This window comes from Myxine glutinosa, chromosome 2 (assembly GCF_964187855.1).
Source record: "Myxine glutinosa chromosome 2, kmMyxGlut1.1, whole genome shotgun sequence".
Classification (NCBI taxonomy): Eukaryota; Metazoa; Chordata; class Myxini; order Myxiniformes; family Myxinidae; genus Myxine; species Myxine glutinosa.
The window spans coordinates 61,135,815-61,162,183 of record NC_136262.1 but is presented as its reverse complement, the minus strand read 5'-3'; the positions used below and the strand labels follow the sequence as shown (position 1 = coordinate 61,162,183).

Genomic DNA, 26,369 nt, shown 5'->3' with positions numbered 1-26,369 from the left:
CGCATGCGGGACTGAAAGTCACGAGGTCCTTACCTGGAACGAGCTGCACACGGGGGTTATCCGATCACTACAAGCACAGAGACGACAAGACGAAGGAAATACAACAAACAATGAATTTATTAAGAATAATTGCAAACCAAATAAAATGGATATGAAGTAAAAAAAAGACAAACTATAATTCCTAATTTGAGATGTTTCCACTCAGATATGAAAATGGACAAGGGGAATGACTAAAGAAAAATAAAAATAAAATCATCCCTTTTATTTGGCACTCAGCTCTAGTCTCGACGAGCACTTTGGTGGGGTCGGTCGCCGAGAGGACCGCGCGTCGACGTGCCCGAACAATGGTGCCGGTCAATCGCACCAGCACACCAAGCCGTGCAGCAGGCAGCCAAATGTCCTCCCGCTTGATCCCGGCCTAGCCAGCACAACCTGGTCCTTCACTCCCTCAAAGAGCACCGAGTCAAACAACACCCCTGGCTCCAACGCTGCAAGGTTTTTTTGGCTCTGAAAAGTTCTCCTCAAGCGCACATGAGAAAACGCGACCGCCTGCCATGAAGCCAGCACCAGAGTGAGCGAGAGGGAGGGACACATCCTCCTTTTTCCCTCGCTGACGTCACTCCCCGACCAATCCCTGCACCCCATTACATCATTCCATATGCTCTCAACCAACGATGAACTTCGGGGCGTGGCCTATCGGTCACAATCCCTTGGAGGCGGAGTTTAGCAGTCATTCGGGAATGTTCGGCTTTCTGTCGACAATGTCGGTTTCATGGCCATTGTTGTTATTGTTGTTGGTGAACAAGGGCTTTTATGGACAGCCTTTTTACTTGTAAAAACCAGAAGGGAAAATCACAGGAGGCAATTACATTCTGGGGATTATCCTTAAGCCCTATCTAACTTAACACAAAAACCACCCTCCGTGTGGTGACATGCAAACACTCTTAACCTTATGGGTTCTCTGTCCCTTACATTGAGGGTTCTTCTTCTTTGCATCCATGGTCCATGCTAAAACCTATACGATCCTAACTCCACTATGGTATTTCTTCCCTACTCCCCACAAACGTAACAGTATATACGTATATTGGTTAAAATGAGCAGCTCTGCGAGATCTTTCGATTTCCTTTGTTTTTAGGTTTTTTTCAACCTAGAAAAAGATAAACCGATTTGAAGGTTTTCAAATCCAGTGATCAAAACTGAGCTCCAGGTGAGGAGAGTATGACAAAAACCCTCATAATGGCCGCTGGAGATACATCTAAATCGTTCAACTCTGTTTTTTTTATTTTTTAAATTAACATTTTAATTAAAATCCTATTAAAAAGACAGGGAGAGAGGGGGAGGAGGGTGATCAAAGATTTTTCTCTTTGAAGTTTGACGTCAAGTTTTCTTCAATTAACTAAACTTTGGGTGGCCAATTGGATGGAAATTAGTGGGCGATGAGAGTTGCACCATTGAAAAGAGCATGAAAAACGGAGTCTATTAAACTTAATTGAGTTTTTCCTTTGTTTTTGAAATGTTGATTTCCAAAGGCTCACTTTAAGTAGTTAACGTGAGGAGAGGACATGGTTATGTACGACCTCAAAAGACTTGTGTAGCCACTGGATCAACAAGAGATATACCAAGAAGTGGACATCCCAGGGTAACGACTCCTGCTCAGGACTGATACATTCGGACGACCCATATACTCAAACGAACTTAAACTGCCTAGAATACTGCATACACACTCCCTGGACCTTGCAGGACAAGTTTCAACAATGCCTAAGATATCTCCATGAAGCAGGGACCCGTGCTCATCATCCTGCTCAGCATACCATGTGATCCTCGTTAATCGACCCATGTGCATACATAATAAATAGATGCCTCGAGATTAATCATCACGCCACTTTTCCCCTCTGCCTCCTTTTTCTGCTTTAATTTACTTAAACGCTGAAGACCTATTATTATCCGCACGCTTTTTGAAAAAATAAAAGGGGCAGATATTGTAATCGCCTCTGTCTATGTGTCAGTCTGTGTCTGTCCGTCCGTCTGTCTGTCACGCTATCTCTTCCTCCAAGGTTGTGCATAAATTCACCAAAATTGGTAGTTATGATCACCACATGGCACGAAGGTGCAAAAGCAGTAACATTTTTGGCCCCGCTCCCCTGGGGCAAGGTCAAAATGTGAAATACCATAAATGCAATTATGGGCACATTTTAAAAATATTTTAAAATGAAACTATATGCAATAAACATTGGGGGACACATAAAATATGGAACAAATTTTTGGATTTTACCCCCAGTTCACTTCCCTAGGAGTTGGGGACCAGGGGTTACAGGGGTCAAAAGAGGCGAAAAAATATTTCAACTTTGCGTTAGGTGGGAGGCGTGGGTATTTGCGACGGCGTGCCATCTACTTCACTCTAGTTCGCATTGTTATTAATACAGTGAGCAGTGTGTTGGATCCCCGTGTGGCATTGTGTCTACTTGCTACACCAACAATGCATACCCAACCGTTTCAGTTTGTACAGCCTGACCTCACAATACTGTACACTGGCCTTGGAAGGCAAGCATACATTGTCTTAATCCAATCTAATAATGTGAGAACCCTTTTGTAAACTTTGCCATCTGAAAAGTATTCTGGAAGTTGGTGTATCACATGTTTTGCCCTGATTCATAAGTAAATGTCACGTATTACTAGGTATGCTTTTTCAGAGAAATCTATCAAAACCAACGTTCTGCACAGATATTTTGCTGAGCTTGTGATTAATGGCTGTCTTGGAAATCTTCCAAACCCGTGGTTTTCTGAGCTCTCTTGAAAATTCCCAAGGTGTAACTGTTACCTGTCTCTGCTTGTATAGTAATGTCTCGAGCACCTTGCTGGCTGAATGTCATTCTGAATTTCAAAGAGATCATCGTGAAGCTATTTCTAACCACATTTCTACCAAATGCTTGACTCGCAAATCATTTTTGAAAAGAAAATCTCTTAGGAAATGTTTAATTTATTGTGGTTTCTCCTTTTTGCCTTTGATTCACTTCCCGTCTTTGTTATCATGTGCTGATGGTTTTATGTTTGAACCTGGCCCCCAATTTACAACAACAGTGATGTACTGAATTGGCTATTCGTCCCACCTGTGCCATATCCACGTCTCAGCACTCCAACCTCTACTGCAAGTAGTGCAAGTAATACAGCTACCCCAGAGTAAGCAATTTCGTATGGGTATTGCACGTAATGGCCTTTTTCTTTAAAGACCCTCTGGGATGGTGTATGTCAAGGTTTTACTTGATAATAGGCCAACAGGCTTTATCTAACAATCTGTGAACAGTTCTCTCCTAGATGTAGTGACCCCTGCTGGCGATAAACTAGATTTGCCGTTTTTAGTAAATCAGACCAGGTATTGAGCACAGAACTGAAAGCTCTGTCACAGGTATAACACCAAATGAGCTATCGATCCACTCCCGCTCTATTAAATAAATGATTTTGACGGATTGCTGAAAAATGATGTGTATTTTGATCTGTTAGTTTATGATATGCATGATGGCTTAGAAAGACTGTTTTTCTTGTGTGTAGATTTTTCTGAATCATTAAAGGTTGATTCTTTTTGGGACAGATACCTTATCATTGAAAATTTCATCCCCCCGGAAGTCAAAAATAAGCTGATGCAGCGGGCTACATTTGATGAAGAAGACGATCACTGGAAACTGCAGCCCATCATTCCTGGGTAGTTATCCCATGACGTGATCAATGATGAACAAATTGATTTGCATGAAAACTTGTGCTAAATTACATCAACATGATTAGACTTGTATTTTTGAGGTTTCAATGTGATATATTTCCACATCAGAAAAAGATTAACACATTTTGAATTGGCAAATTGTCATTCATGGCCCTCGTTCTCCACACCACCAGACGTTCTCAAGAACAACAGCAACAGCAGCTTACACGTCCTGTCTCCGCTGTCGGTTATCGGAGGCCTATATGCCAGGCTGCCTTTGACACTGTACACCACTGGGGAAACGCACGTTTTCGGGTGAGCGACACAATGGGGATCGGTATTCTCTTGGGAAATGCACCACATCACTTTCAATATACAGTCAGGTCAGAGGTCAAAAGCATCGTTATTCCAGATCCAAATTCGATTCAAGAGTTCAAAATCTTTGTAGGCATGGCAAGTGAATGGAGAGACCAATATTTTGGCAAAGGGGTGTTTCCAGTTTCGGTTAACAGCATTATTGTTTATCTTGTCTTTGCAAGGTGATGGACATAAACTTTAGGATGACATTCCATACTTCAACCTGAGAATAGAGCAACAGCTCTGCATTGTCATTTGCCCATGCAGGCTGAAAATGTGATGTTATTGGAGCTCGAGATGCCCGTAAGGACGACACAAGACCTGCATTGGCCAGACAGCCGGGCCAGGACGGAGAGACGTGGGAGTACGATGGGTGCAGGGGCAGAGGGACGACCAGAGGGAACCTCACTTGATGCATCCCCGGAATTACGCAGAGCAAAAACAAGGCAAGGCCACACTCTGGCTTTGATAGTCATGCAAAATTTAAGGCATTTGTAGGAGGGGTTTTACATTGAATATGGTAATATAGTAAGTAGCATCTTTGAAATCATTATTGAAATTAATTAATTCTGGCAAAAATTCCCCAAAAACACCATATAAAGAATTTTTTTACTTGTGAAACATAAAATACTTTCTCATGGAATAATGGTGCTATATCCATCTCGCAGAATTATTGATGCTTGTGGACTCTCGCGCAGCGAGAGCTGCACATGGTGGCCCAACGCCATATTAAGTGACCTATCTTCTAGGTACCTATCCAATTCCAGCTTAAACATGTCGACTGATTTACCCTATTACTCCCTATCCAGCAAGACCATTCCATGCATTAACTACTCTCGAGTGAAAGTAACTATATTTATGGAAGTCACAAACCTGAAGTTGCAATGGATTCCTCTGTCTGTGTGTACAGGATGAAGCTGGGAAGAAGGCCGGTGTCTGCCATGTCTCAGTTGCCCGTCCTGATGTCCCAAATGGCCTGCTCCCGTAGGTCGCAGATCTATACATCCCCTGCGGCACTAGGTTACAGTCAGGCGTATGGAAATCAGGGCTGTTCCCAATCGTCTGCTCCACAAGCATTTGTCCAGACGTCGTCCTCTCGACAACACGGTCAGCCTTTTTCTCTGCAGGTGTTCGCCAAGCCCAGCACAGTTCCGTCCTTGTTGGGGCAGAGCCCTAATGACATTTGAGAGAACCAAAATGTGCTTCTTTTGGATTGTACCATTCGCTTTCTGGCGCTTATTGTTAATAAAGGTTTTTTGATGTGAGCAAAGTAATACAAGACTTGGATGAGCGACACAGAAAGGTAAAATATTTCGTTTGTAAAGATGTGAATTTTGAAACTTTTATTTTGTTTTGTGTTTACTCTATCATGTCCGTAAGGAGGTGATAAATGGCTTTGGGGATTGGAAAAGTGGGGGAACGTAGGAATGTTATTAGGCTCGCCTGTTCCCGAAGGGATGAGATAGGCTGTTGTAATCGGTCTGCGTCGGGGAGTGTGCGAGTCCACACGCAGATCCATTTTAATATAGATCGTACATTCTCAGATCTACTGTAGTCGAGATTCCACGTTGTTAAAGGCTCGGGCTTGAGATTTTGGTAGAGAAAGGAATGCAACGTTTTCGGAAACTTTGGAGACATTTATACAAGTCCATATTTGCTATTGTGGATAAGAAACCCAAGACTCCTGTTTGAATTTGATACCTTTAAAAACAGGGTATCCTTTTGTTCTCTTTTCATTTGTTTTTGTTTCCTATACTGTTCATATTAAATTTATTTTTATTTGTCTATTTATTCCTCTTTTTAAAAAAAAAAGTTTTTTCCCATTTTGTATTTTTCTATTTCTTTGGTGTCATATTGCACTTGTTTCCTTTGTTTTGAAAAAGAGAAAAGGAAGTTGTAAACCATTTGCATAATGTGATGCAATGCCAGCTAAAACAATTAATGGATAATTGGAGTTTTCTCTTTTACACTTGTGATCGATTTCTGGCATTGGCATTGATTGTTCTCTCGTTCTTTCTTGGAAAATGTTAATATTTTTGTAGCGCTGGAATGTTTCGTTAACAATCTTAGATCTGTTTGCAAATCTCTCCATGCGGTTAAAGGCGACACAGTACTGCCTTCACTTTTATGTTGACTATGTCATCAAAATTTGCCTCTCCGATCATTTGGCCAATCACCTCATCACATCAAAATTTGCCTCTCCGATCATTTGGCCAATCACCTCATCACATCAAAATTTGCTTATCTGATCATCGGCTCATTTTGTCATGAAAATGACGAGATAAACAAATGACAGAAGTTCCACATACAAGGATATGGGATAATACTAGGATAATACAAGGATATACAAGGATAATACAAGGATACTAGGACACCAAGTTAGAGTAGGAGGCCACTCGGCCCATCATGCATGGACCATACCCGTGTCCCTGAACCTCGATCTAAGCAATGTTACAGTGATGTTGGAACTGGGGTGGTGTAATAGGAGGGAGTAGATGTAGGGGGGAGGTTAGAAAGAAGAGGGTATAAATGGGAAGGGGAATGATTGCCTGGAGTTTTTCAGGAGTACTCAAATCAAAAACGTTAATTTGTTTCATTCCATTCTTGCATGTTATATGTGCAGCATTTTTTTATTTATCATTAACCATCTTTCCATTGTTTTTCATTTGCATTTCTCGATCGATTTGAGGGAAGTTGCCATTATTCACTGATAGGTTGTGCCTTTTCATAGTGTAATGACCGACATCTCTGATTATGCCCAAATATATACTGTATATTTTGAGCAACGTGGTCAACAACTACCCTCAAAAGTAAGGACATGTCAAAAGATTATGCAAGAGATAAGGGAAGCTTTTTGAATGAAACTTAAGATTATCGAAGAACCAAACATTAGAAGATGATCGCATATCCGACGTTTTCTTTGGGGGGAAGCATTGCTCAAGGCGCCACCTAGTTGGGTTGCTACCTTATTGGCTGACATTGCTACCCATCAGCTTGTAGGTAAAAATCGTTTGTGGTATCAATCGAGCATGGATGCAACTGTGTGCTTAAACCTATACACCACCTAAAAAGCAATGCTTTAATCTCTGTCAAACTTCTGCGTCAGTGGGAGAATCTTGCGAGGTGATGATGATGATGATGCTCACGTGCGGTGCCAACACACATCATTTGTTGTAACTTGTAGAACGGTTGGCCATCAGCACCAAAACCTTGAGCTCATTCTATAAAATTGGACCCACCAATGCTTGATGCCTAATGCTCTTGTCAAGACAACCTGACCTCGTAAAAGTCCTCTATATTCACTAATGTGCATTCGACGATAAAACCCGAATTTTTCATTTCTTCCAGGAAACTTGTTGTTTTTTGTATAATTATGGTCATGCAGTTTGCAACTGTTTGATAATGAGAGAAGCTGGTATCTCAAGTATTTAAACTGTGAAAATGTTGGTCGGAAATATAATTGTGTCCTTCACTGTTGAAACCAGCATGTATTAGTTTACGCACCATGGTGTCAGAAGAGGAAACTTTGACGGCTTGAGTCTTGTTTGTACAGGTAAATAATCCTGATATTGATGAACCTATTTGACAACCTACAATGTTGAATCATTCTTGTTGCCATTTTCTGCAGTTAGTGTTTGCAGAGGTTCTTTTTTTTTTTTTTTTTTTTACTTCTGTGCTTCATAACCAAGTGAGTGCTAGCTGTTGTTTTACTTCGTTCCTCTCATGGAGGAGAACAAAGAAGAAAACTATGATTATTATGCGGCATCGAGTATGTGATCCTTGTGATCCCAATTGAAAAGTACTCAAATCTGCAGGGTGGGGGGTTGGAATCTGTTAAACTGGCGGGTGGTGTTGATATTGCAGAGCGCAACACCATTGGCAGTCTGTTTTCAATCGCATATGGAGACATCGTTGTGTGGGTTTCTTCTTGCTTGCTTGAACCTTTCCTAAAATCAATGGTCTGAGGTTTCTCTGGCAAAACGAATAAATAAAGGTGCATTGCTCTGCAGTTCTCAATTGCCTTCCTTTTCTTGAACCAATAAAAGTTAGACTTGTATTGTCTGTTGGGAAGTTGCGTTGCGTGGCCTGTTCCATTAATGTTCCATGTTCCCGTCTGAATGTTTGTCTTGAAATCATGTGACCCCAGAATCATATCCTACTAGATACTGTCATTGTATACACAACCTCTGCAGTGAGCCATTGAGTGTTGTAAAGAAAGATTTTATTTATTTATTATTATTTAATTTAATACAATGACAACACAGAGTATTTAAAAACATTTTTTGTTGATTAACGTGTCGGCTTTAACACTTAACTGGGAAATAGACGTGACAGAAATGTACGTGTGATCTCAAAAAAATTGACAATTGTAATCGAACGCTACAAAGTGCGATAGTCAAGGAATGATTAACCCGTGCTGTGATCTATCTCAATGTCAGGCAGATCTGCGACATTCGTTTTTTTCCTTCAGATGTCATTCTGCTTGCCCACTTTGCTGTTGACCTTCAGACCTACCAAACCTCCTGGGGTATGATCAGGGCCTTCTGCATGCAATGGAAATTCAGGTGTTGCACGCTCACTCCTCTGGAACATGTTCTTGTGCAATGTACTTGTCACGGTACTGAGCCTGGAATTGGCTGCTTTCAGTTGTTCCTGCACGAGTTGTACAGAACATTTATGTTTCCAATTTACGTTTTATTTTGTATCAATGTTAATCCTTTCACTCACAAAGATAAATGAGTTTTTCAACTCTGAAGCTCTTTGGCCTCCATTAATGTTCTATTACTACTATAACTACTACCTATGACTACTACTACTACTACTTTAATGGCCATAATTACCCACATCTTCATGTGAGGTTGGCTGGGGAAAGTCTTTGTCACCAAGTCTTTCATGAACCAACTGGCTTGGCCTGATGGCCGAGATTAGCGAGAGCGAGCAATGCAGGCAAAGATTAGTGAGAGAGCACCGAGCAGCGAGAGGGAACTGTGGGCAAAGAGCAGCGAGAGGGCACCCGGGGTGGGGATGGGGAAACTATGAGCAGTGAGAAAGAACCAGAGACAGAGCAGCCAGAGCCAAAGCGCGCAAATGCGTGTGCCAGTTTTTATCAGCGTTGGACCGCCCACTGCTGGTCCTCACTGGTGGTTTGTTGATCGATTATGGGGCAGCGCTCTTCACCTGGCGTTCATTCCACCACCCATCCAGAATGTTTCTGCAGCTCAAACTGTTAAACCCCCACCCCCCTTCGGATTTTCGTTGAAAATTATTGAATGCAGTCCTGTGGCAGATACAGAGTGCACCATTCAACTTTATCTTCATGTGTGAGTCAATTATGCGTGTTTACAGGACATGCTGATGATAAGAGGTGTCACGTTAATCTTTTGATAGTGCATTATATGTGTGTTTCCCCAATCGTGCTGGTCATATTTTAATGGTGCATTAAATGTGTTTCCAAATCTGCGTTTCATATTTTAATAGCGCATCAGATGTGTGTTTCCCAATCACGCTGTTCATTTTTTATTAGCGCATCAGATGTGCATTTCCCAATCATGCTGTTCATCTTTTATTAGCGCATTAAATGTGTGTTTCCCAATTGTGGTGCTCATCTTTTAATAGCGCATTAAATGTGTGTTTCCCAATCACTGTTCATCTTTTATTAGCGCATTAAATGTGTGTTCCCAATCATGCTGTTCATTTTTTAATAGCACATTAAATGTGTTTCCCAATCACGCTGTTCATCTTTTATGAGCGCATTAAATGTGTTTTCCAATCATGCTGTTCATTTTTTAATAGCACATTAAATGTGTGTTTCCCTATCACGCTGTTCATCTTTTAATAGCACATTACATGTGTTTCCCAATAAGGTAAGAGGACAAAACGATGTTTTGGATGTTTTTTTTTTTTTACAGATGAAGCATGGTTTAATCTTTCTGGGCATGTTCATTCACAAAACACTCGTTTATGGCTAAGTGAACAACCTTATATAATTGGTAGGTAGATAGTAGTAAAAAATTTTTTATTTAATCACCCTCCAGTATGTAGGTGAAAATAAGTTAAGGTTCTTATGTAAATATAGAAGTCAGTGAATATCTGCAAAAGTCTTCAGTGACCTTGCTTCTATCACAAGGGTGTTCTACACTAAATACTTCAACCAGTATATTTGCACATGTTCTGTCATGCATGTTACCTTAATGGACAGGTCCTGATGATCATTGCTCTGAGACTTGGTCCGTAGTTCGACCAAGCTTTCCTGTGTGAAATCCTCTCTTATCCGCAGCAACTCCAGCCAATCTGCATTCATTTGGTTCTGCAGATTTAGTATCTACAGTGTAGGGGGAAGGAACAAGTTTAGGTATAACAAGAGGGAATGAATGCTGATTAAGTAATGAAACTAGAACAGCACTCGGTAGAGCACATAATCTCGCCTCGCTTGCTCATTCTGAACAAAAATACCATTGTTAACTGAACTATCATGGCCCATATACCCGTATCATCCATGCACCCTATTATGTCACACACATTGCCATTATCCATAGCTTTATTGATTATTGATTAATTATTAGGACATTTAACAACCACTTATGTGCACATTAAGACTAAATTGCATCAATGAAGGTTAATATGAAAAAAAAAATTAAAACTATATTCACCATGGCTAGTCAAAAATATGTATAAAGTTTCGTATCGATATCTGTAACATTTTTATATGTAAAGCATCTGTAAAGGGGTTTTCGAGAATATATTTTTTGCTTTTATTTTCAATACAATATGGCCACTAGACTATGTGACAGATGACATCTTTAATTTAATTCTTCACTCATATTGGGTTGTACATCAGATATGTGAAGCTTCAGATTTTTGGACAAGGATTTTCATTCAACCAATTATGGCTGGAATACAATTTCACTGATGACATCATTGTTATCATCCTATATACCCCATGTGGAGTTGATGACATGCCAAGTTTCAATTTTTTTGTTGAGCGGTTTTGGAGAAAAATGTCCAATTTTTTTTCCCTTTAATCCAATATAGCTGCCATACCATGGACCTATGATGTCAGCGTTATCAACAAAATATTCTCCATGGGGAGTCTCTTCTCTGTTTAAAGTTTCACGTGGACTGGATAAGTGGTTGCAGAGAAAAAACATTTAAGCAAAAATATGGATGTACATGTGTGCACACACACACACACACCACACTCTAGATATCAAAACAAGGAAACTCCTTACCATCCACAAAATGTTTTACAAAAATCAATGCATCCGGAGAATGTACCTGCCGAGACGAGAAGGAGGTAGCGGCCTGATGGAGCTCAACCAAGTGCACAGAATGACAACTGCAGGATTGGCCGAATATGTAAAAGGTGCAACGGACTACCAAATCCAATTTGTAAGCAAACACAAAGACAACAAACCAGAGAAGGCTTCCCTAACCCACCTAGCAAAAAAGTTCCGAAGATGTGATGCAGAATGGAAACCGAAACGAGTTGCAAAAACCAACAATTGCAAAAAATACGAAATAAAATATAAAATGAAATATCAACAGATATACACAACCAACTGAGAAAATGATAAAAGAGCAAAAAGGTATTAAAAAAAAAAAAGTTGGACAGATTGGGAGTAGACAAAGAAGGCTCTTTGGAATGGCTAAGATGAGGTCAGATCAAATGGGATGGAGATCGAGTCATTATAAATGCCCAAGACCAAGGACACTACACCAATGGCTTTAAAGAAAATGGTGGGACAGTCAATTGGACAAGTGAAGGTTCTGCTGCAAGACCCATGACCTTCGATAGAGACCCAGGTTTCTTACACTGGGTTGAACATTGCGTTCCAAAATATCTTGATAATTTCATGATGCCATGCACACATTCAAGGCACCCAGTGCCAGAGGCAGCACAGCAACCCCAAAACATCAATGAACCTCCTCCATGTTTGACTGTAGGGAAGGTGTTCTTTTCTTTGAAAGCTTCATTTTGTTTTCTGTAAACATAGAGATGATGTGCTTTACCAAAAAGCTCTAATTTGGTCTCATCTGTCCTCAGGACATTCTCACAGAAGGATATTGGCTTGTTCAGGAGTGTTTTTGAAAATTCCAGTTGGGCTTTCTCAGCAGTGGGGTCCTCCTGGGTCTCCGACCATAGAACCCCCTTTCATTGAGTTGGTGATGGTGCGAGTGGTGCGAGTTGAAACTGTCGTACCAGTTGATCGAGGTGCTTTCTCCACCATTTGAGCAATCCTTCGCTGCAACCTTCGAACAAGTTTAGTCTTGCTGCCACGTCCAGGGAGGTTGGCTACAGTGCCATGGGCCTTAAACTTCCTGATAACATTGCGTACGGTGGACACAGGAACATCAAGGTCACTGGAGATGGACTTGTAGCCTTGAGATTGTCCATGCTTAGCTACAATTTTGTGTCTGACGTCCTCAGACAATTCTCTGGTTTTCTTTCTTTTCTCTATGCTCATTGCAGTACACACAGTGACACAAAGCAGCAGAACGACTCCTTTTCTCCATTCAAACTGGTTGAATGAGTGATTTTATATTGCAGGCATATTTTTATATTTTATACCACAGGTGAGTTCAATTCCAAAGTAAAGGAGAATCACATGCTTGACATCTAATTATTTCTAACAACTTCTAAAAGGTGCCAATAATATTGTCCGGGCCATTTTAGGATTTCTGTGTGAAATAAGCTAAGATTTAGTAATCTTTTCAGCTTTTTTGTTTTGTTCCACCGCAAACCAAAGAAATGCAAATGTGGATACCAAAATATGTTTTTATTTCAACAATTTTCTGGAAGAAATGGTGCATTTTTTGAAAAAAGTTCAAGGGTGCCAATATTTTTGGCCACGACTGTGTGTGTGTGTGTGTGTGTGTGTGTGTGTGTGTGTGTGTGTGTGTGTGTGTGTGTACATGTATATATATATATACATATAAATACACACGCACACACAAAGGTGGATACTTTGAGTTGAGACCTGGGAGGGCTCCGTTCCACCTTCTGAAACTCGCATGTGAAGATGACAACCAACGACACACACACACACACACACACACACACACACACACACACACACACACACACACACACACACACACACACACATTGCAATAGTCTCGCAACCCCTTTGCGGCGACGAGACTGATTGGCAAATTCTCGTATCCAGATCTTCACCAAAATCTCATCAATATTGTACCTGTCACACGCCCAACCTGTCAACCAAGTTTTGTCCATATCCACCTATAACTTTTTGAGATATCCTGCTCGTAGACAGACAAGCTCAGTAACGGGTTCAAACCTCTATAAAGTCTCGACGAACTCCCCCGAGCTTGACTCGTTCTTCGTACAGAACTGTAACCATCATCTTCTTTCTTAGGGATTCTTCTTGTAAGTGCTTGTATTCCTCGACAGGTTGTTGATTGCTGTGTATTGATCTGCTTACACATTCCTTTCGTGATGTTATATGGTCATGCAAAAGGAAAGAAAAATGAGGAGGGCATAAATAACACAAATAATAAAATGTGCAATGTATCCATTATGTGCAAAATGCAACCTCCATGAATATGAGAATGATTCTATGGAGGTAACCATGTCTTGTGACAAATATCTGCAAAAAAATAAAAGAAAAAGAGTGACGTCACGTGTTGTATTATGGCCCGTGAATGAAGTGGTGCCCCAAACAGAAATTGCTGAGAATTTTACTGAAGTTTCATTTTCCGCCATATTGTTGGGTTCTCTTTCTCCACATAAGGGTTTAAATGAAAGCAACATTTCAATTTGGGCCTAAGGCATTCAAACAGGTCAATGCTCAGCTTGGGCCGTGCAATAGGACCCCAAATCTCTGGTCCAAAAGGAATGCTTTCGCACAGGATAAGGATTGCCAAGGTAGCCCCATTCAACACTATAATGATTGCAATGAGCAAACGAAGAACGAGTTTCCTTTGGAGCTTGCCATATTCCTCGTTATATTTCCAAATTCCCTCACTTCAAGACTACCCCTTTCCTCTCCCCTATTCACACTCCCCTATTCACACTCCCCACTCCCCTTCACACTCATCCATGCTGTGGGGGACATAAATTGTCCCTTTTTATCACACAAATTGTCCCTTATTGCCACCATCTCCCCCTCCCTCCTGTGGCAGAAGTGCTCAGGTGGAGGGAAGGAGAGGAAAGGAAGGGGGAGGGGGCAGAGGGCAGGGAGGGTCACTTCTTCCACCATAAGCATTTCTGTCCTTTCATTCTGGGAAAATGAATGTGTGAGCTTCTGTACATTATGAAGTTAAGATGGAGGCTCAGTGCGATATCTTGTACATACAGCTTTAAAAGGATCAACTAGACAGAATGGACGGGAGACACGTAAATGCAAGTTCAAAATCACGAAGTCGCAGCACAGCCCTTATACATTAAAATGTAGACTCCTCTCTATTGATGCTTGTAACAATACAGCAAGTCAGAAACTTCATTTATTAAGGATGTAAACTTAAGGAAATTGGTATCAACCGTGATTGAGTCTGCACTGATGTTGTCATCATGATGGGAATGGAAGATTACATCACTGTACAAAAGTTTGGAATATTCCAATGATATTCATACTTTAGGGTAAATTCATCAAATTTATTGGTGATAACAATCATATGTGTTTATTGTTGTAAATTAACAGCCTTTATCCATTAAACGTGTGTGACACAAACGACTGAAGTAAATAACAAGAACAGTGTCATTTTATAGTATCAGTCAATACTTTATTTGGTTTTGACCTATTGAGTGCCATCACTCTTTTCCCCATGCTTCCTGTAAACGACTGATGCACTCTTACAGGAATGCTGTGCCAAATGCCCTGCAGTACATTCCACAGTTCTGTAAGGTTAGTTGGGTTCCTCTTGTTCTTCTCTGTTTCCAGGTAATCCCATTTGGCCTCGATGGGACTCATGTCTGGTCGATGGGATGGCCATTCTAACACTTGGAGCACACCAACTGTAACCGTGTTCTCCAAATACTGTTTTAGTCCGTTGGAAGTGTGTTTTGGATCATTATCTTGTTGGAAAATGAATCCTCTTCCAATTAAACTACAGTCACGTGAAAAAGTAAGTACACCCCATGTAAAGTTTTGACTTTTTCAACATATTTCAACATACAGCCATTTGATCTTCATTTCAACAATATTGATAGATAAAGGTGATATAATATAACAAATATCATGAAACATTTACATTTTGTAATCCATTGTATAATTTAAACAAACATAAATGCAAATTTTGCGTGTGGAAAAAGTAAGTACACGCCTACATTTATCACTACTTCAAATACCTAAAATTAGAATCAGGTGCACCAGCTCAGGTGCAAATGATTAGAACATCGTTAGAGAGGATCTTGGAGGAACCTGTCTTATTTAAACCTCAGACATTTAGTTTGCTTTGCTCTTTGTTGTTGAAGTGTGCGGCATCACCATGCCTAGATCAAAAGAGCTCTCTGAGGCCTTCAGAAAGAAGGTTATAGATGCCTATGAGTCTGGGAAGGGATTTAAAAAGATCTCCAAACAATTTCAAATCAATCATTCAACTGTACGGAAGATCATCTACAAGTGGAGAAGATTCCAAACAACTGCCAACTTGTTCAGGCCAGGCCGCCCCAGCAAGTTCAGCCTGAGAGCAGACCGCAAGATGCTGAAAGAAGTCTCTAAGAACCCCAGAATGTCATCTCGGGACCTACAGGTAGCTCTTGCCACTGTTGATGTCAAAGTACACGAGTCTACCATTAGAAAGAGGCTGCACAAATTTGATCTACATGGGAGGTGTGCCAGGAGGAAACCTTTGCTGTCCAGAAAGAACACCAGGGCAAGACTAAAGTTTGCCAATGAACACCTAGGCAAAGACCAGCACTTCTGGAACAATGTGCTCTGGACAGATGGGTCAAAGGTAGAGCTATTTGGCCACAGTACCAGAAGACATGTTTGGCAAAAACTAAAGACAGCATTTGACCACAAGAACCTGATACCAACAAACCCTGGTGTTGGGCTAGTGGCTAGGGTGCCGGCTTAGGATACCTAGGATCCTGGGTTCGAATCCCGGTCGATTGCTGAATTAACGCCAGGGGGGTTGACTCAGCCTGTCATCCTTCCGAGGTCGGCAAATTGAGTACTAGTACACTGGTAATTCCCTGCTTGTCGTTAAAGGCGGCAAAAAGGGTTGGCGTCAGGAAGGGCATCCGGCAGTAAAACATTGCTTCAAAAAGGGGACCGAAAAACAACAACAATCACGGTCCCCGAAAAAGGCCAACCCCCGCTTTGCAGGGAAAAAAGGCCTCTAAAGGTGGTTATATATATTTTTAACCTGATACCAACTGTAAAGCATGGTGGTGTAAATATTATGGTTTGGGGCAGCCTTGCTGCATCAGGGCCTGGGCAGCTCACGACCATAGAATCCACTATGAATTCTTCATTGTACCAGAGGGTGCTTGAGGATAATGTGCGGCCATCTGTCGGAAAGTTGAAGCCCAACCGAAGGTGGACCTTGCAACATGACAATGACCCTAAACATACCAGTAAATCCACCAAGGAATGGCTGAAAAGAAAGAAATGGAGGGTTCTGAAATGGCCAAGTCAAAGCCCGGATCTAAATCCCTTCGAGATGTTGTGGGGGGATTTCAAACGAGCTGTGCATGCAAGAAACCCTTCAAACATCGCACAGCTGAAAGAATTCTGCATGGAGGAGTCGGCAAAAATTTATCCCAGTCGATGTCAGAGACTGGTAGACAGTTATAAGAAACGCCTACTTGAGGTTGTTTCTGCCAAAGGGGGCAATGCCACCTATTCGAGCCAAGGGTGTACTTACTTTTTCCACATGCGAAATTTACATTTATGTTACATTATACAATGGACTACAAAATGTAAATGTTTCATGATATTTGTTATATTATATCACCTTTATCTGTCAATATTGTTGAAAAGAAGATCAAATAGCTGTATGTTGAAATATGTTGAAAAAGTCTAAACTTTACATGGGGTGTACTTACTTTTTCACGTGACTGTATTTCCACTAGGAACCGCATGGTGCTGCAGTATCTGCTTGTACTTCTCTTTTGTTAGCATCTCATTTATTTTAACAAGTTTTCCCACAACAAAATCTGAGGTACAAACCCGGACAGTCACAGAGCCTCCTCCGTGTTTAACAATAGGATGCAAACATTGTGTGCCGTAACTCTGTACAGGTCTTTGGCGTACAAATTGGAGACATCATTGCAGAGAGATTGATTGATTGATTGATTGTAGAGAGATAGATTGCAGGAGATTTTCATATTTTCTCCTATTTTCTTCATAGTGTGCCCTTCTTCTCACAGAGTCTGGATCTTCACATACTATTTCATTGAAACTTGCTTCCTTGGTGCAATTCTGTACTCACTCATAGACTTTCACACAAGGAAACAAGCTGATGAAAACTAATTTCACATATTCGTAACTTGCAACTCTTATTGAGGTTGCTTGTAATTAACATTCATGTGACTGGTGTTGATTACTTCAATAAATTATTATTATTAACTCAACTGGACGGATCACATACTGAACCCTCCGGCGTCTGTCGTCTGTCGTCCGTTAACTTTTCGACGTTAACACTCCAGCATCCACAAATATCAACCGATTCTGATCAAATGCAGCATCCTTACCCCAAGGACCAGGTTGGTATTACATTTCAGCCCGATCCTTTGAAAAATGGCGGACGTAGGCGACCATTTTGTTTTTGGTCATGAAAACGACGTTAGCACTCTAGCGTCCACAAATATTAACAGATTTTGATCAAACTTAGAATGTTTAACCCTTACCACACAAGGTAGGTTGCTATTGCATTCCAACCCGATCTGTCACAAAATGGCCGCCATAGGCCGCCATATTGTTTTCAGCTCCGAAACGACGTTAAGACTTTAACGTCCATAAATATTTATGGATTTTGATCAAACTTGGTGTGTGAGACTCTTACCACACAAGGTAGGTTGCTATTGCATTCCAACCCGATCTGTCACAAAATTGGCCGCCATAGGCCGCCATATTGTTTTCAGCTCCGAAACGACGTTAAGACTTTAACGTCCATAAATATTAATGGATTTTGATCAAACTTGGTGTGTGAGACTCTTACCACACAAGGTAGTGTTACGTGGTCCCCTCGGTGAATACCTGGTCTCAGTGACCCCCGGACCGTGAGAGGAACTTTGCCAGAAAGCTGTACTATATAGGCGCTTTCGCCACGCAAGCCATATGAATTTCACCCAAGAGACAACTGACGTTCAAGGATATATTTCAATGGTAATGATACCAAACAATTTCAATGACACAACCATCAACAATATTTCAATGACACCACCACGGAGATTTTCCCCGAGCAATCAACAACACAGAATCCTCACCAATTCCCAATTCACAATCAATTCCCTATGATTAAGATGGCCATCTTATACATGTGTGTCCCGGTGAGTACTCACGAAACCCTTTTGGTCTCGGTCCCGCACAATGTCTCTGGGCCCCTCTTGACCAAGATGATGGTCGCCGTCACCGCACTCGGGCGGTAGAACGAACCCCGGGTGGACGTTTCTCCACCGGGCAGGTATCGTACCAGGCACCGTGGCGGCAGCCCCTCGTGGCCACGCGCAGCGGATACGGTAGAGCAAGCCAAACCCCACGCCGCTTGCAAGGCGCGTTAGGCCCCAACGTGCGACCCGCACGCGTCTGTTTGGACGGTGCCGCGAACGATTCCAGACGCGGGGTCGAGGCACGGCCCCACGTCAACTTGACGTCTCCACCGGGCAGGTACCCGTCCCCGGGAATTCCTCTCGCCTGACAGGTTTCGGAACGCCTCTGTTTTCCGCGCAGCGCAAGGTCGATTCCACCTTTTGTCGTCGCGGGGCGAGGAAGAAGAATCACCGTCCTTTTTTCTCCTCGTGTCTTTTCTTCTTCCGTTTCCGGTCACTTCCGTTTCCGGCCACTGGTTCAGAAGGGCTCCTGACCCTCCAATCACAACAACCCTTAATATACTACACACGGATAAGCAAAGACCTGAATGGTAATCCACATACATTCACATAAATATGTAACACTCCCCCCCTTCAAGAAAGAAAGTTTGAACCCCGCGAAAACTTTCTTTGCCGGCCAATTTGGAGAAACAAACCAGATCACTCAACCCCCCCCCCCCCCAGATTAACTCACTCTGGACAAAGCATCCGCCACGACATTGTCCCGGCCCCGTACATGTTCAATTTCCAAGTTGAACCCCTGCAAAGCCAAACTCCATCTCATCAACCTCTGATTTTTATTTTTCATTCTTTGAATGAAGGTTAAGGGGTTGTGATCCGTAAAGACCTTTATGGGAAAGGACGTGATTCCTAAATACACCTCATAATGTTGAAGCCCTAGCAGGAGAGCCAGGGTCTCTTTCTCCACGGTGGCATAATTTGCCTGATGTTTATTGAACTTTTTGGAGTAGTAGCACACGGGGTGGTCCACCCCATCCTCATCTTCCTGTAACAAGACCGCTCCAGCCCCCACATCGCTTGCATCTACGGCCAACTTGAAAGGTGCCTGAAAGTCCGGAGCGGTTAGGACCGGAGAGCTCATTAGTATCGCTTTGACATGGGCAAAGGCCGCCTGACATTTGCCATCCCAAACGAATGGGGTCTCCTTTCTCAACAAACTCGTTAAAGGGGCTACCACATCCGAAAAATTCTTACAGAACCGCCGGTACCACCCCGCCATACCTAAGAATCTCATCAGCTCTTTCTTCCCCTTTGGGACTTGGAAGTGATCGATAGCTTCTACCTTGGCGGTCACTGGTTGTACTTGACCCTGCCCTACTACATGGCCGAGGAACACTACCTGTGCTCTTACAAATTCACTCTTGGCTAAGTTGATGGTCAGACCTGCCTCGGACATCGTCTGAAAAAATGCATGGATTTGCTTAATATGGTCTTCCATGGTCATGGTGTGGATGATTACATCATCCAGATATGCCTCCACCCCCTCCAGGTCTGCAATGAGCCTATTAATCAGTCGTTGAAATGTCGCCGGCCCGTTCTTCAACCCAAAAGGGAGGACCTTGTACTGATATAACCCATTCGGAGTGACCAAAGCTGAGATTTCTTTGGCTCTATCGGTAAGAGGGATCTGCCAATACCCTTTCAGCAAGTCAAATTTGGTAACAAATTTAGCTGGGCCTATTCGATCAATACAGTCGTCAATCCTCGGGAGCGGATAGGAGTCGGTCTTGGTCACTGCATTCACCCGTTTTAAATCCGTACAACACCGGAAGCTGCCATCGGGTTTCGGAACCAACACACATGGGGAGCTCCATTCACTGTTGCTTGGTTCGATGATGTCATTGTCCAACATATATTGCATCTCCTTCCGAAGGTACTCCATCTTCACCGGGTTCATCCGATAGGGGTGTTGTTTCACTGGAGTGGCCTCCCCCACCTCGATATCATGATATACTAAGTCCGTACGTACGACCAGGTACATCTGTGAACAAATGTTTAAATTCGAACATTAGGCTGGACAGTTGTCCTTGCTGTTCCCTTGTTAAATGACCTAACTTCTCATCCAAATGATTCAACACTTCGGTGTTCGTCAATTTGGGGCAGGCCTGGTCATCCAAGTTATCAAACTTCACCCCGGCGTTTCCGTCCATTGTCACCGGTACGACCGGTGAGACAGGAACTACGTCTTCCACCGGTTCCCTCTCATGATATTTCTTCAGTCGGTTGACATGACACAACTGTCGCTTTTTTCGTCGGTCGGGAGTGGTCACCACGTAGTCTGTCTCATTCACCCTCTCCTCCACTGCATAAGGACCGAAATATCTAGCCTGGAGGGGCTGACCTGGAACGGGCAGCAATACTAACACCCGGTCCTGAGGACTGAAATTCCTTATCTGCGAGGTCTTGTCATGTCTCTCCTTCATTTTCCCCTGGGCCCTTCTCAAGTTCCGTCGTGCCACCTCACACGCCTTTGCCAATCGGTTTTTTACTGTGGCCACATACTCCCTCATCGGTGTCCGGGACTCCTGTAGTAACCACTGTTCTTTCACCAATTTCAACGGTCCCCGCACTGCGTGTCCAAACACCAGTTCAAACGGGCTGAATCCCAAGGAATCCTGCACGGACTCCCTCGCCGCAAACAATAATAGGGGTATCCCTTCATCCCAATCCTTGGCATTCCTGAATTTTTGCCTGTAAGCTTCCGGAACCAACTCATAGGCTTTGAGGATGTGCTTCTTCAGTACCTCATAATCTGCACATTGGTCCATTGGTAGCGCTGCATAAATTTCCTGAGCTTTCCCCACCAGCACACTTTGCACGAGTATGGTCCATGCCTCCTCCGGCCAGTTTAATTGTCGAGCCACTTTCTCAAAGTGTGGAAAAAATTTCGCGACTTCTTTTTCACTGAACGGTGGAACCAGCCTCACATGTCTGCCCACATCCCAGGTTTTCTGGTTAGGTGTCGACCCCGTCAGCAAGGGTGGTGCCTCTCCCCGTTCTCTCATTAACTCCAGCTCCTTGAATTTGATTTCTTGCTGAAGCTCCATGTCACGTTCCTTTAATTCCCTTTCCGCTTTTCTCTCCTCTGCTTCGAGGTCCCTTGCAGCTCTCCTCTCCTCTGCTTTTTTGTCTTCTAACCTTTCCTGGAGTTCTCGTTCCACTCTCCTTTCCTCCGCTTGTTTCTCTTCCCTCCTCTCTTCTGCTTTCCTTTCTTCTTCTGCTCTTTCCTTTTCTGCTTTCCTTTCTTCTTCTTTTAACCTTTCCTGGAGTTCTCGTTCCACTCTCCTTTCCTCTGCTTGTTTCCCTTCTCTCCTCTCTTCTGCTTTCCTTTCTTCTTCTGCTCTTTCCTTTTCTGCTTTCCTTTCTTCTTCTGCTCTTTCCTTTTCTGCTTTCCTTTCTTCTTCTGCTCTTTCCTTTTCTGCTTTCCTTTCTTCTTCTGCTCTTTCCTTTTCTGCTTTCCTTTCTTCTTCTTTAATCCGTTCCTGGCTCCGTAACTGCAACTCCAGTTTCCGGAGCTCAACGTCTTCTGGTTCTTCGGGTAGCCACTCCCAGGCTAACTCGTCCCATGTTCCTAATCCCACCATAGATTGTATCACCGTGGCCTGCAACTCTGCCTTCCTCAAATTAGTTCGGACCTCCAAGTTAAAATGCTTGGCCAATTTCAAGAGGTCCGACTTTAGCAACGCTCGGAACTGTGCCTCACTCGGTGTTACCCCAAAGTTCTGTGCCACAAACGCCATGGTGCCTATCGTTAACACCTGTTAACCTTCACCCAAGACTTTACCCCAATTTCTCAAAAAAAAAATTTGCCAATTAATAATTAATTAATAAATTTTAATTAATAAAAAATATTATTATTTTATTATTTTATACAATTTTAAATCCCGGACGTAGACCCAATTGCGAAACCGCAAATCGTAATTTGGACGAGCCCCCAATTCTGTTATGTGGTCCCCTCGGTGAATACCTGGTCTCAGTGACCCCCGGACCGTGAGAGGAACTTCGCCAGAAAGCTGTACTATATAGGCGCTTTCGCCACGCAAGCCATATGAATTTCACCCAAGAGACAACTGACGTTCAAGGATATATTTCAATGGTAATGATACCAAACAATTTCAATGACACAACCATCAACAATATTTCAATGACACCACCACGGAGATTTTCCCCGAGCAATCAACAACACAGAATCCTCACCAATTCCCAATTCACAATCAATTCCCTATGATTAAGATGGCCATCTTATACATGTGTGTCCCGGTGAGTACTCACGAAACCCTTTTGGTCTCGGTCCCGCACAATGTCTCTGGGCCCCTCTTGACCAAGATGATGGTCGCCGTCACCGCACTCGGGCGGTAGAACGAACCCCGGGTGGACGTTTCTCCACCGGGCAGGTATCGTACCAAGCACCGTGGCGGCAGCCCCTCGTGGCCACGCGCAGCGGATACGGTAGAGCAAGCCAAACCCCACGCCGCTTGCAAGGCGCGTTAGGCCCCAACGTGCGACCCGCACGCGTCTGTTTGGACGGTGCCGCGAACGATTCCAGACGCGGGGTCGAGGCACGGCCCCACGTCAACTTGACGTCTCCACCGGGCAGGTACCCGTCCCCGGGAATTCCTCTCGCCTGACAGGTTTTGGAACGCCTCTGTTTTCCGCGCAGCGCAAGGTCGATTCCACCTTTTGTCGTCGCGGGGCGAGGAAGAAGAATCACCGTCCTTTTTTCTCCTCGTGTCTTTTCTTCTTCCGTTTCCGGTCACTTCCGTTTCCGGCCACTGGTTCAGAAGGGCTCCTGACCCTCCAATCACAACAACCCTTAATATACTACACACGGATAAGCAAAGACCTGAATGGTAATCCACATACATTCACATAAATATGTAACAGTAGGTTGCTATCTTAAGTCAAATCTAGTACAGACAACTGACCTACTTAAAAGTGTCCAGTCAGTTCAGTTGAGTTCTGCTTCCGTGGAAGCTCTAGTTTATTGTCCAATAATCCACAAACTGTTTCGTGAATATTTTCTTTGTGGGAAGTGGATATTACATACATGATAATATAATATGTACAGCAAAAGTAAAAACTTTTTCAGTTTCCTAATTTATTTTAAAAACTAAAGTTAACTAGGGATATTAAGTTGACTTTCACAGAAATTTGAATTACATCTCCCTATATTACATACTTCTAACTTCTCAAAAATGTTTAAGGGGAAATAGCACCACAAAAGTGAAAATAACCCAAACTTTTGCACAGTACTGTACATCAAACAATATATGCAGCATAAGATTGCAAATGAAGATTAAAGGCCAGACCTTTAATTCCAACAGCATCATATTTCGCTGCACTAGGAATGCTTCATGGTTGCTCTTTCTCGAGTTCAAACACTCATGTCCTTGTTCAACCTCCATCGTCAGAGCCTTCATCAGCACGTGCCGATTATCATATACGGCCCTCAAATCGTTCTCCCTTTTCCTGTAAAGAGAAAGGTCAAAATTATGATTTTCCCCGAAAACATTTCACTGCACAGGTGGTTGGTTCCACTACAGGTATAAATCGTGGTGCATTTAGCAGGACATCATCTCAGTGTGAATTACCATGAATCACATGAATGTGATATAGGAAATCATCTTGTTTTTGGGTGTGTAATTCTTATTATCATCGTCATATGACATAATATTGTAATATGAAACACAGCAAGAAGAAGAAGGGGGAAGTGGGGATGAAACAGAAAAGGAACAAGTCAACCATCAACTCATAAATGAAAAGAGGAGAGTGAGGTGGAAGGGTCACAATAACCTGGTAAAATGGAGTGCTTGGAAATGGGGTTATTTGGGGTAGCACCCAATATGAAGAACAATCGACGCAAACATAAAACAAAATTGATGGCAGAACAGACGAATCCAGAACGGTTAATTAGCTTATTGGAAGTAGATGTCCTGGAGGACCAATAGTAGCGACGCCGACAGGAATATGGGGACGGAAGTTCTTTCAATGAAAGGACATTGACTTGGGAGAGTATTTTTGTGGGTTTCTTTCTATCCCGGAATGTGCAATTGGATTAAGCGGCCATACCAGGGAGATATCTTTGCTCTGCAAGATGATGCAAACTAAATTAATTTTATCTTGCTTTGAGAACAACAACACAACAACATGCATTTTAAGGCCATTTTCCCTGCTAGAGCGGGGGTTAGCCTTGCGGGCCCCATGACAATCTTCTCCATTTTGCCCTATTTTCTGCATCTCCCCTTGTTAACCCCCTTACCCGCATTTCTTCTTCCACCATCTTTAGCCAAGTCTTTCTCGGTCTTCCCCGTCCTCTACTTCCTTCTACATTCATTTCCATCACTTCTCAACCAGTCACTTTCATCCTTCCTCAACACATGACCAAACCATCTCAACCTGTTCCTCTTCACAGCATCAATCACAGGCTCTATTCCCATCATCTTTCGCAATTCATCATTTGTTTTCCTCTCTCTCAACGATACTCCGCACATCCACCGAACCATTCGCATTTCCACCCTTTCCAGCCTTCGTTGCTGCTCTACGTTCATTACCCATGTCTCGCTCCCATAAATCATAACACTTCTCACACATGCAGCATACACCTTTCCCTTCAGCTTCAACGACACTCCCCTCCTCATCAGCACGCCACTCAGTTCCCGAAACTTCCTCCATGCACATCTCACTCTAGCAACCGTTGCCGAGTCTGATCCACCTTCTCCATTCAGCATGTCTCCGAGGTAGCAAAATGTTTTCACACCTTCCAGCTTCACGCCGTCTCCAAGATCTAACTCAATTTATCTTGCTTTGAGAGTAAGGTAATAATTGTTAGGCTGCAAGTAGAACAAGCTTCCAAGGAGAGATATTATTGAGATAGTACATAAGGCCTCAGCGTTCAATCACCTCATTGACCTGTGGACTTTGCATCGTTTTAGATAAATGAAGAGATTTACCCAGCTGAAGATTTATTAGGTTTTTTTAAATTAGGTATATAGCCAGGATTTTTCTCAAAAGGACCTGAAAATACATGGAAAATGAAAAAAACGAAATAGTTGTGACTTCTTCACGGTTTAAATTCAAGAGGCAATGATTTTGCGAGATCATGGGAAACATAATTTGATTTGGAATGGAAAACTCATTCTGACATGGGACTAAGAGTGAAATACACTGCCTCGGCCCTCGGGACAAGACTGAGGAAGAGGGGAGGAAACACTCAGCTCAGTGAGGAGGGCTTGAGCCTGTCCCTTTAAAAAGTCTGGAGGAGAAGCTCAGAGATGACACAAAACAAAATATATTAATTTATGTAATGGAATACAGCTTTTGTTGAAAATAGGTTTCTAGTGATGAAATCGCAAATCTGAGGTTGATCATGGAGAAAGCAAGGGAATATTCAAAGGAAGGTTTATCTCTTGTTTTCCAGATTATAGCCAAGTGTTTCCAGAAGGCCCGGTTTAGAATAGGTACATCCCTGATATATATATATATATATACCCTATACACTGCATAAGTACACAAAAATGTTACAAGGAATATGTATATAATATATATATATGGTTGACTAAATAAATGTTAAGCTCACCAGAGACCTAATACACACGTGTCATGTCACTTTTGATTTGAAACCAATATATATTAAGCAATTTCACTTACCGAACATAAATATGAGTAAGGTGATGGATTCCATCCAACTCGGCGTATTTTAACCGCCCAAATAGCACTTCGTTCCTTGTCTCGAGGAAATCTGTGCATTATACGACCTTGTCCTAGTCTAACAGAACATCCCCAAGTGGCACAACACGCCATATT

At 42.6% G+C, this 26,369-nt stretch overlaps 2 protein-coding genes across 3 annotated transcripts in view; one reads left to right on the top strand and one right to left on the bottom strand.

Annotated features, from left to right (window-relative positions):
• Window positions 1–8,065, top strand: part of LOC137421756 (kinesin-like protein KIF3B) — a 138,947-nt gene extending 130,882 nt beyond the window's left edge. Inside the window, exons 5-8 of the mRNA XM_068108110.2 lie at window positions 3,587–3,697; window positions 3,886–4,006; window positions 4,316–4,494; window positions 4,959–8,065. Of these exons, the coding sequence (XP_067964211.1) occupies window positions 3,587–3,697; window positions 3,886–4,006; window positions 4,316–4,494; window positions 4,959–5,235 (688 nt within the window). The 3' untranslated portion in view covers window positions 5,236–8,065. The remainder of the gene's footprint in view (window positions 1–3,586; window positions 3,698–3,885; window positions 4,007–4,315; window positions 4,495–4,958) is intronic.
• A 188-nt stretch (window positions 8,066–8,253) lies between these two features.
• The window catches only part of LOC144891045 (uncharacterized), a 99,093-nt gene continuing 80,977 nt past the window's right edge, over window positions 8,254–26,369 (bottom strand). Inside the window, exons 1-3 of one of the 2 annotated variants that reach the window (XM_078773350.1) lie at window positions 23,876–23,921; window positions 10,236–10,370; window positions 8,254–8,701 (exon numbers count right to left, since the gene is read on the bottom strand). In XM_078773350.1, coding sequence (XP_078629476.1) covers window positions 8,516–8,701; window positions 10,236–10,370; window positions 23,876–23,896 — 342 coding nt within the window. In that variant the 5' untranslated portion in view covers window positions 23,897–23,921 and the 3' untranslated portion in view covers window positions 8,254–8,515. Of the gene's footprint in view, window positions 8,702–10,235; window positions 10,371–13,482; window positions 13,498–23,875; window positions 24,036–26,369 lie in introns of those variants that run through there. The other variant, XR_013622676.1, reaches the window with a different exon arrangement.